The sequence below is a fragment of the Lithobates pipiens genome, unplaced genomic scaffold, assembly GCF_037356315.1.
Source record: "Lithobates pipiens isolate NorthernLeopardFrog02 unplaced genomic scaffold, aLitPip1_a1.2 Scaffold_3, whole genome shotgun sequence".
Taxonomy (NCBI): Eukaryota; Metazoa; Chordata; class Amphibia; order Anura; family Ranidae; genus Lithobates; species Lithobates pipiens.
Window position 1 is genome coordinate 37,358,769 of NW_027507790.1, and position 12,108 is coordinate 37,370,876.

Genomic DNA, 12,108 nt, shown 5'->3' on the forward strand with positions numbered 1-12,108 from the left:
ACTTGTATTTTGTGAGAACGTCACATAGAACGCTTACCTAATATTCGACACACATCGTCACAATTCTGATTTATTTCATGTAACCATCTTTTTACATTGACAAAGGACTCTGCACTGGTAACGTCATAAACAACAATAACACCATGTGTCCCTCTGTAATATCTGCAAGAAAAAAAAATATATATGACACACTAATAGAAATGAGGTGTACCCTTAGCATACCTCATCTTATACATAAAGAAAGGTACTTAGATGTTACTATGCTATACCTATATGTTACTAAAGGAATTTTATGGCCCTTTTTAGAGATTTGTTCATGCAGAAAACATGATGCAGTCTAACTGGAGAAGATGTTAACAATAGATAAAACAGCTGAGGAAATGCTGATGGAAAATTTCGTGAAGAGGCCATAACAAAAAAAAAAAAAAAACACAAACCACATGAAATAGCCAGTGTCGTAGCTAGAACCCTTCAGGGCCCTGGTGCAAGAAACCGGGGCCCTTCCCTCTGAGCCTGGTCACAAGTGCGACCTTAGTGACCCTAGTAGCTTCGCCCCGTAGAAGGCCTACGATAGTATTATAGTATACGATCTGCATAAAGCTGGATATGCATGTTACATTCGGGTAGTGCCAGCTCTCTGGACAATCTACTTTTGATTTACCAATTTAGAAAACGAATCTAATAAATATATACTAAGTTATGCAGGTCCTGCACTACATAGTTGTTGGAAGATATAAAGATGATTGTACAATTAGATGTGTGTATGGTTATCCCAAGAAGTGTAATGCCTGATACACATGGTAAGTTTTGTTCGTTCAACCCAACGGGCTGAATAAAAAAAAATAAAAAAATAAAACAGAGGAGCTCGCTGTACTAACTGATCGGATGTCTATCAGCAGCTGGTTTTCCAGCATCCTCGTTCAACAGAAGCTGGTCGTGAGATCGACTTCTGTCAGAAAAGCAGCTGTACACATGGGCCAAACGTTGGCTAGTTTCTACAGTACTTGATGTTTTAGATGATATTCTGCCCGTGTGTACGGGGATGACATAATAGCAGAAAGTTTACAGGGTAAATTAAACAGGCTATTTACCAAAGATAACTCAGAAGCTAAAGCTGTGCTTTAGTATGAAGGACACAGAATTTAAATCAAAAGGAAAAAGCAAAAGGCATTTATCATAGAACTAAAGGACAAGGGGCAAGATATGCAAATGCTGAAAACATGTAGTACTAGCTAGCTTAGCAGAAAGGAAGGACTGGTTTATAAAATGGTTTTAAATATCATCTGTCTTTTTTCTCAGAGCCAGCAGTTAGGCTCCATGCACACTAAAGCTCAAAAAAGCTTTTTCTGGACGCCAGATTGCTGGCAGAAAAAAGCAGGTTTTTCAACCAGCGTTAACAGCGTTTTGTACTAGCGTTTATGAGTGTTAGTGTTTATGGGCGTTTTTAATAAAGATACACAGACAACACTTCAAAAATCCCACAGTGCATTCCAAACTCCCACAATGCATTAAAAAAAAAATAGAATGCCGAACACTAATTAACACGTGTTTATGAGCGTTTATCAGCGTTTGACGTTTTTTGCCGGTGAAAAAACGGCACTTTGAACGCAAATTTATGGCGTTCAGAAAAAAGCCCATAAACTCCACTGCTCATTAAAGCTAAAAAAAGTCCATGTGTGCATGGACACAGGCTAACACAGAGTGGAGTTTAGGGCTTTTTAAAAAAAAAAAAAAAACGCCCAAACTCCAATAAACTGCAGTTTATGAGCTCCAGTGTGCATGGAGCCTGAAACATTCAGATTTCAAAGGGCACGCCAGTTATTAGGGCAGCATGCTTATAGTACATTCATTATACACTTTAAAGTGGTTGTAAAGACTGAAGGTTTTTTTTTACATTAATGCATTCTCTACATTACGGTAATAAAAAAAAAAAAAAAAAAAAAACACCTTTGTGCAGCTCCCCCCTTATACTTACCTGAGCCCCACATCAATCCAGCAATGTGCACAAGAGCAGAGGCTCTCTCCGCTCTCACCCTCCTCAGACAGAGCAGCAGGGAGCCATTGGCTCCCACTGCTGTCAATCACAGCCAGTGAGGAAGGAGTGGGAGTCGGGGTCCAACCATGCTCTGTGTCTTAAAGTGTAAACCCTTACAGACCACTTTTACCTACAGGTAAGCGTAGATTAAGGCTTACCTGAAGGTACAAGAAATATTTCCTAAACCTACACAGTTTAGGAGATATTCGCAAAAGACCGGCAGCGCTGTCTACATGGCTAACGGCATGCGTGGGAGTGACGTCATTGTGGCTCCGGCCAGTCACAGCGCCAGAGCCGCGATACCTGGAAGTCACTCCGGGTTAGATGGTGGCGCCGGAGGACAACGAGGGTCGCTTCGGGGGCTTCATGTAAGTTATTCATAATGAGCTAGTATGCTATGCATACTAGCTCAATATGCCTTTGCCTTGCAGGGTCTAATTTTTATTTTATTTTTTATTATTGCACAAAGCAGGTAAGTATAACTTTTTTGAAAAAAATAATAACTTATGTCTTACCATCACTTTAAGTCACATTACTAAAATATTCTCAAATTTAAAACCGATAGTTACACAATTCTCGTGTAATTTAAATACCAGCCATGCCTAAATGAAACAATGTGGTTTATTAACAATATAAAAATAAATTACATGTGACTTTTCACAGTGGACAAGACAAAAACCGTGTGAACGGAGCTGAAACTAGCATCTTTTTGAAGCATGTCATTTCCCATACAGAACATTAGCATCTCACCAACCCCACACAATACCCGGACATATTGCTTCCTGTGCATTCTTACGTTGATGTTATTGTCCGAAATCTCTCCTGCCCGGCAGTGTCCCAAATCTGCAGCTTCACTTTCTCCCCATTGATTTCCACTGTTCTGATTTTAAAATCAACTCCAATTGTTGTGATGTAGCTGCCTATAAAAGAAAAAAAAAAAAAAAAAAAAAAAAAAAAAAAAGTAAAATTCTTAAGCGCGTAACTTGTACAAACTGATTTTGTGTTTTATTGCGATCAGATTTGAATGGCCATTCGTATCAGATGTGAAATCTGTTTTTTTTTGTTTTGTTTTTTTGGAGCATTGCATAGGATTCAATTATAGAAAATGTTAAAATTTCAGTTAAATGGGTTTAAAATATTTTACAGGCAAGTCTCAATACGCCGTCTGTATAAACACAAGTAAAGATTTATTTTAATGGGTAATGAGGACCGCACATCAACACACTACAATGTATTTCTGCTCCTGGTAATACCACAATTGGTTATATGTGTACAGGGTTGGATCAGGGAGAAGGAGGGAGGAGAAAGGAGGAGGGAGGAGAAAGGAGGAGGGAGGAGAAAGGAGGGAGAACTTTTTCAATCTTTTTGCTGCCTTCACTACCTTCTACTACCTTTCCTCTGCAGGCTTTCTTGTAGAAGTGCTGCCCATAGCTAGGATGGTGAACTGACCTACCTACTGCAGAGATACAACTAGACCACGCTTAAAACGTTCCACTGTTTTCTGAGTTTATTAAAAGTCAAGCAGTTTCAAAAAGTATAGCTGCTGACTTTCAGCAAACAACCACTCACCTGTCCCACGGTCCAGCGATGCAGCCACCCGAAGCCTCTGTTCCCTCCCCCTCCTCTTCGCGGCGCCAACACTGAGTGTGGGCGCCCGGCTGTGACAGTTTACGCCTTCACAGCTGGGCACGCACTGCGCGAGCCGCGCTGGGAATTGTCACGTGTCCCAGAACTTTGCCCAGAAGGGAGGGGGCCACCTAGGAATCGCCTAAGCGGTCAGAAGTGGGACAGGAAGTTCCACTCCAAACCAGGAACCCAACCCCCCCCCCCCCCCCAAAAAAAAATGACATTCCAATTGTGGCATGTCAGGGGGCAAGGAGGAGTACTTAAAGAGGAAGTTCCACTTTAAATGAGTAATTTCTGCCGTTTTCTCCTAGTCAGCACATGTGCATGTAAGCACACTTGACTGTCTCTACCTAAATACAGCAATTGTATTAATCAGTATACACAGTGGCAAAAAAAGAATTAACTGGTTCTGCAGTCATTTTGCATAAAAAGTCACAACAATAGACAAACACAATAAGGTTAAAGTGTTACTAAAGCCACAACAGTAAAATCAGTCTTTACATGCAGTAAAGCATGCTTATTATTAGAGCTGCAGGATTCTGGCCAAAATGAAAATCACAATTTTTTTGCTTAGAAAAAAAGATCACGATTCTCGCAACGTAACTTTCACATTATACAAAAAACAGTTTTTTAAAAAAGGTTTTATTAATTCATTGAAGTGTATTTTTGCCAAAAGAATAATTGCGTTTGATAGACGGCAGCGCAAATACGGTGACATAAAATATTGCAACCACTGCCAATTTATTTATATATAAAAAAATATATATATATATATATATATATATATATATATATATATATATATATATATATATATATATATATATATATATATATATATATATATATATATAAAAAACACACGTTTTAACCGCTTGCTGACCACCTCACGACGATATATACGTCAGCAGAAGGGCTCGTACAGGCAGAATCACGTACCTGTACGTTGCCCTTTAAGAGGCGACCTTAATCGGCTCACGGGGAGGAAGAATGGGGAGATGCTAATGTAAACAAGCATCTCCCCATTCTGCCAAGTGACAGTGTCACTGATCTCTGCTCCCGGAGCAGAGATCAGTGACATGTCACACAGCCACGCCGCCCCACCGTTAAAAAAATGTCCCTAGGACACTTAACCCCTACACTGCCAGTGTCATTTACACAGGAATCATTGCATTTGTATAGCACTAATTGCTGTATAAATGACAATGGTCCCAAAAATGTGTCAAAAATGTCCGAAGTGTCCGCCATAATGTCGCAGTCTTGATTAAAAAAAACGCTGATTGCCGCCATTGAAAAAAAAAAAAAAAAACCAATTATTAATAAAAATGCCATAAAACTATCCCCTATTTTGTAAACGCTATAACTTTTGCGCAAACCAATCGCTTATTGCGATTTTTTTTTTTTACCAAAATTATGTTGAATATGTATCGGCCTAAACTGAGGAAAATAATTGGTTTTATTTAGATATTTTTGGGGGATATTTATGATAGCAAAAAGTAAAAAAATTTTTTTTTTCAAAATTCCACCAAAAGAAAGCTCTATTTGTGGGGGGGAGAAAAAAAAAAGGGGGCATCAATTTTGTTTGGGAACCACGTCGCACGACCGCGCAAATGTCAGTTAAAGCGACGCAGTGCCGAATTTCAAAAAGTGCTCTGGTCAGGAAGGGGGTAAATTCTTCCAGGGGCTGAAGTGGTTAAGTAATTTTCTAGCAAAAAAAAAAAATACAGATTTTAACTTGTAAAGCAACAAATCTCAGAAAAAGGTTTAGTCTTTAAAGTAGTTGTAAACCCTTTACAACCACTTTAACATACATGTAAGCCTAGATTAAGTCTTACCTGTAGGTGCTTGAAATATCTCCCAGACCTGCACGGTCTAAGAGGAGATATTTGCAAATCGCCGTACGGCAATTTTTTCCGAGCATGCGCCGGAGTTAGAAAGAAAGGGCACGCTGTGCCGTTTTCAGGTCATGCCGTTAAAGGCGGCTCCCACGAGCGGGAGTGACATCACGTGACTCCTGCCAGTCACAGAGCTGGAGTTCACAGCCCCAGAAGGAAGAGGAGTAAAGAATGGACGCTCGCTACTAGTGAGGAAGACGGGGACATTGCGGGTGTCTCCTGCAGGTAAGTGTCACATAATGGGCTACTATGCGATGCATAGTAGCCCATTATGCTTTGCCTTTGCAGGGAAACAAAGAGGAAATAACACCCATTAGGGTTTACTTCCTCTTTAAGTGGTCAAACTGACCTAATTTACAGACCGAAGTTCATTCCTTTGATCTAAAAGAAAAGATACAAATGTTTCTAAGCGATGTTGTGACTTGGCAGGCTGCCTGTTTTTTTGTTTTTTTTTGTGAAAATGCTGTGTAAAGATTGCGAAGGGGATAGAATTACGAACTGGATTCTTTAACGATTAATCGTGCAGCTCTACTCACTGTGGAACCTAAGGTGTAATCCTGCACATTATGTTAAAAAAAAAAAAAAGCAGCTTGATCCTGTCTTCTCTGATCCTCCCCATCTTTTACTGTCCCCAAGCCATCTGATGATGGCAAAGAGCCTTGGTGGCTCTCTGCACATGCTCCATTTGGTGTGTATTGATAGAGATTTTTTTCTTGGGAGGGTGCACGTGATCAGCACAAGGCCAATTGGCACTGTCCAGGTCAGGAGTCATGCAATTTCATAAGGCAGGAGGAAAATTAAAACTCCTCCTACAAGCTTTAACCAGTGCTCGGCCAGACACTGATAGAAGTCACAAGACTGCTACATACCGCTGATGAGAAAAAAAGGTATCTAGCAGTTTATATTTACTAAAAAAAAAATACATTAGTCAACAGTTAGACAAATGGTCTATAAATGGAGATAGTTTAGTAGTGCGACTATTTCCTAAAAATGGGTGCCCACCAAGATGACTCCCAGTGCACAACACAGAATCCTCAATGAGGTAAAGAAGAACACGTGAGTAAAGAGCTAAAAGCTTGAAGATATCACTGGAATTGGCAAACATCCCTGTTCATGAGCCTACCATATGTAAGCCTATGAACAGGCAGGGTGTCCATGGCAGAACACCAGAGAAAGCCATGCTCTCAAAAACAAAAAAAGGAAAAACATTGCTGCACTCCTGAAGTTTGCCCAAGAGCACCTTGACAAACCACAGCAATATAGGGAAAATGTTTTGTGAACTGATGAAACAAAAGTTGAATTGTGCAGGTGGAATACCAAGCACTATGTATGACACACAGAGCACAGCTTACCAGCATCAAAACATCATCCCAATGGTGAAGTATGGTAGAGGGAACATCATGTATTATCCTTTCTTCGCTGCCTCAGGGCCTGGACCACTTGTTCTCATCGAGGAGAAAAATTCCCAAGTTTAACAAAACATTCTACAGGAAAACGTCAGAGTGGTGCTCCGTCAGCTCAAGGTTAGAAGAAGTTGGGTAATGCAGCAGGACAGACCCTAGACCAGTGATGGCGAACCTTGGTACCCCAGATGTTTTGGAACTACATTTCCCATGAAGCTTAACTACACTGCAGAGTGCATAAGCATCATGGAAAATGTAGTTCCAAAACATCTGGGGTGCCAAGGTTCGCCATCACTGCCCTAGACCCTAAGCATCGAAGTACAGTGCCTTGAAAAAGTATTCATACCCCTTAAAGTTTTCCAAACACAAAAAAAATAAAATAAAAAAATAAAATAAAAACACAACACAAGAGTGGCACATAAAGTGGAAGGAAAATGATAAATGGTTTTCAATTTTTTTTTTTTTTTTACAAATAAATATCTGAAAAGCGTGGCGTGCATTTGTATTCAGCCCCCTTTACTAGGATACTAAAATCTAGTGGAATCAATTGCCTTCAGAAGAAGCCTAATTAGTATATAGAGTCCACCTGTGTGTAATTTAATTTCAGTAAAAATACGGATGCTCTGTGAAGCTCTGAGGTTTGTTAGAGAACCTTAGTGAACAGGTGGGAGAATCTGTCCACAGGACAACTATTACTCACGTGTTCATGCAATCCACAAATCTGGCCTTTTTGGAACAGTGGCAAGAAGCAAGCCATTGTTGAAAGAAAAAGGTCATAAGAAGTCCCATTTGCAGTTTGCGAGAAGCCAAAGCCATGTGGAGGACACAGCAAATGTGTGGAAGAAGGTGCTCTGGTCAGAGGAGACCAAAACTGAACTTTTTAGCCCAAGAGCAAAATGCTATGTGTGGCGGAAAACTAAACACTGCATATCACCCTGCACATCATCCCCACCATGAAACATGGTGGTGGAATCCTGTTGTGGGGATGCTTTTCTTCAGCAGGGACAGGGAAGCTGGTCAGAGCTGACGGAAAGATGAATGGAGCCAAATACAAGGCAATCTTAGAAGAAAACCTGTTAGAGTCTGCAAAAAAGACTTGAGACTGGGGCGAAGGTTCACCTTCCAGCAGGACAAGGACTCTAAACATGCAGCCAGAGCTACACTGGAATGATTTAAATCAAAGCATATTCATGTGCTACAATGGCCCAGTCCAGACCTAAATCCAGTTGAGAATCCGTGGCAAGACTCCATCCAATCTGACAGAGCATTAGCTATTTTGCAAAGAAGAATGGGCAAAAATTTCACTCTAGATTTGCAAAGCTGGTAGAGACAGCCCCATAAAGACTTGCAGCTGTAACTTCAAGGAAAGATGGTTCTACAATATATTGACTCAGGGGTGCGGAATACAAATGCATGCCACAATTTTCCAATAATTGTAAAACAAAATTGAAAACCATTTATCATTTTCCTTCCACTTCACAATTATGTGCCACTTTGTGTTCGTCCATCACATAAAATCCCAATACAACACATTTACATTTTTGGTTGTAACATGACAAAATGTGGAAAATTTCAAGTAGTATGAATACTTTTTCGAGGCACTGTAAATCTACCGCAGGCTGGCTTCAGAAATGTGCCCTTTGGAGTGGTCCAGTCACAGCCCAGACCTTAACCCCCATAGAAATGGGGTGGAATGACCTTGAAATGTCTTTCACACCAGACACCTACAAATGTGTCTCAAGTGAATCAGTTTTGTAAAGTGGAACGGTCAAAAACTCCTCCTGAAAATTGTGCAGGTCTGATCTGGAGCTGCCGAAAGCGCTTGCTTGAAGTCAATTCCTGCCAATGGAGGTTCAACCAGCTATTAACTCGAAAAGTAAATTTACTTTTACCTCCACAGCTGTGAATGTTTAATAGGGGTGTTCAATAAAGACATGAGAAATTAGAATGGTCTGTGTGTTATCAGCTTAAGCACATTGTGTCTGAAGTTCCACTTTAATTGTTAAAGGAAAGACGTTTAGGATAAGTGCTGAGGGGAAGGGTATTAAATATTAAAATGTTTTCAGTTAGGAAAACCCTTGACAGCAACAGTTTTCAAATTAGGTTCCTTTGCCAGGAACCTTGCCAGTGATAACCAGCAGTCCAGCTGTCTTTTTAGTATTGAAAGCAAATGTGTTATAATTTCTGTATAAAATGACAAACAACTAGTCAGATTTAAAAACACCTCCAGTTATACTAAAAATGTACTTGAAAATATGTCACTCTGTCTAGGTGAGAGTCACCAGTAATCCCCTGCACATCAGGACTGACAGAGGAAGGGGCAGCACCAACAGCAGGCTGTATTAAATTGCACAATGCTGGGAATTAACCCCTTGCCGCCGGGCGTACGCAGAAGTGCATACTTTGCTTTCCGGGGTTATACCGGGATGATGCCCGCAGCTGCAGGCACCATCCCGGTACAGTTTTTTTTTTAGAGCCGGCGATCGGCTTTCCGAGGATAACCACCAATACGGCTAAAAGCCACTTGGCTGTTATGTCAGGGGAGCGGGAGGGGACGACCCCCCCCTCCTGCCGCTCTTACCGGGGCTCCCGTTCCATCAGGAGCCCCGATCAACAATCCGCCGCTTCTGGCGGCTAGGGTCAGACTGGATTGAAGCCGTAAGCGGCTTCATTCCAGTCTCCTGATCATAAACACGGAAGCTACGTCATGACGTCACTTCCCGTTTACTCGGCTGCCAATGGCGCTGGTTTTAAAAAAATATATAGTATACAGAATCACTGAGAATGGCGATCTGAATACTTTGAAGTGCACAGGAGGGATCCCTCCATAAAGAGTACCTGTTAACACCCATTACTGTGACAAGGGATGTTTACATTCCTTGCGACAGCAATAAAAGTGATCAAAAATGTTTTTTTTTGTTTTTTTTTAAAAAGCAATTTATTCATTTTAAAATAAGGAAAAAAATGTGCCCTCCGTCGCTGCAAGCTCGCGCAGCAAAGAAACCGCATACGCAAGTCGCGCCCGCATATGTAAAACGGTGTTCAAATCACACGTGAGGTATCGCCGCGATCGTCAGAGTGAGAGCAATAATTCTAACACTCGATCTCCTCTGTAACTCTAACCTGGTAACTGTAAAAAAAAAATTTTAAAGCGTCGCCTATGGAGATTTTTAGGTACCGTAGTTTGTCATTCCACAAGTGCGTGTAATTATAAAGCATGACATGTTTGGTATCTATTTACTCGGCATAACATCATGTTTCACATTATACAAAAAAATTGGGCTAACTTTACTTTTTTTTTTTTTTTTTTTATTCATGAAAGTGAAACACCACTGCACAAATACCATGTGACGTGTAAAAATATTGCAACAATCGCCATTTTATTCTCTAGATTCTCTGCTAAAAAATATATATATAGTTTTTGAGGGTTCCAAGTCATTTTCTAGCAAAAAATATGGATTTTAACTTGTAAACACCACATGTCAAAAATAGGGTTAGTCATGAAAGGTTTAAGTTTTCCAGTGTTAGAGAACAGCAGTGAAAGACCTGATGCACCTTCACCACCAAATACCAATGGAGAGAAGTGGTCAGGACTTTGTATAATATCCAGTCTGGATTAAAAAAACTTGCTCAACAGGATTACACATTTTCCTTTCAAAGGCAAAAGGAGTTCACAATTACATATTTTAAAAGGCGAAGTTCAGCTGTGCCGCTTTGCACAACATTCATTCATTTCCTTTTGGACCCCACTGGAAGCCTGGTCAAAAAACTCCCAGTTAGCATTGTTGTTAAGACATGCACTCCCTGCATTAAAGTAGTTTTAAACTCTGTGCTCACAATTACTGCCAGCCCCTTGGCAAAAACCAGTTATGATAAACGAGGGTTTATTTTATTCTGCAGCCAAATACCATTTTTTATATCGCCGATGTGCAGTCACGTGACTGCCCACCACTCATTTCCCAATCTAAGCACTAAAGTGGGAGGGGTTGAGATTCCCCTCAACCGGGCGGTCACGTGACCGTGTATCAGCAATGTGAAATAAAAGTATTTAGTTGCAAAAAAAAAAAAAACCACACACATACACCTTGTAGTATATCTTGTTCTAACAGAGGGGCTAGCAGTAATTGTGATCACTAACTTTACTGCCACACGGAATAGCGGCAGGAGGGGAGGATTTGTCGAGTGGCTCACACACTAGAAAGTGTTAGGCAGGGAGAGACTAACAGTTGGATGACGGAGGCATGTAAATTGACCACAATATCATGGATCAGCAACCAGGTATTTTACAGCATAGAAAGGGCCATATGACACTGCACAAGCACTATGCGGTTTAACGTGCTTTAAAGGACCGGGATCTTTTTTTTCTAGGTTTATCACCTCTTTAAAGGAGAGGAAAAAAAAGAGAAAGATGTTTTTCATGTCCTAAAAACTAAGTACGTGAGGTAGGCTAACTGGGAAGTTTTCTGCAAGACTTTCAGGGCATTGGTCTTACAATAAAAGTAATAAACATTGTACAAAACTGAACAGATTTTAATAGCTATTGGGGTCCTTTGACTGCATGGCATGAACGTAACCTTTAACTGAAATGTTAACTCTTTCTACACTAACAGAAGCATGGTCAAACCCAGTTTGCTAATCATTCAGTCAAACAGATCAAAATTTGTCAATTTAGAGCATTTGGTAGAATATAGTATGGGTTTGTATAGTGCAGCCAACAGGCGGCTCATAACAGTGCACATAAGCCTGCCACCCCAACTACAAACGCACACAAAGTACTATAGGACCATTACGTTCAAACTAGTGCTGCAATGATGTGCTCACAAAATAAACAAAATTACCTGAAAAAGTGTTATCCGCGAACCTTAGCAGTAAACTACTCTTCCCAACACCTGAAAAAAAAAAAAGAATCAGAAAATACAACTTTTCATTTAGTGTTATAAAGCAATAGAAATTAGTCCAAATTAGTACCATCAGTAGTATAAATGTAAGTGGACCCTGATTTGGGGAAACGTAGGGTGAGAGAGGATCCCAGGGATTCCTGGGAGTTTCCAATGCAAGAGAGGCGGAAGGGGGCAAAATGAAGTCATAGAAAAAGATCAGGGAAAGTGGATTTTAAACAAACAAGCACCAAAAGGTGAAGCAGTGCCCT

At 40.5% G+C, this 12,108-nt stretch overlaps 1 protein-coding gene across 1 annotated transcript in view; it reads right to left on the bottom strand.

Moving 5' to 3' along the window:
- The window catches only part of RAB35 (RAB35, member RAS oncogene family), a 60,486-nt gene that overhangs the window by 19,111 nt on the left and 29,267 nt on the right, over nucleotides 1-12,108 (bottom strand). The window contains exons 2-4 of the mRNA XM_077461443.1: nucleotides 11,798-11,848; nucleotides 2,832-2,955; nucleotides 38-162 (exon numbers count right to left, since the gene is read on the bottom strand). Of these exons, the coding sequence (XP_077317569.1) occupies nucleotides 38-162; nucleotides 2,832-2,955; nucleotides 11,798-11,848 (300 nt within the window). The remainder of the gene's footprint in view (nucleotides 1-37; nucleotides 163-2,831; nucleotides 2,956-11,797; nucleotides 11,849-12,108) is intronic.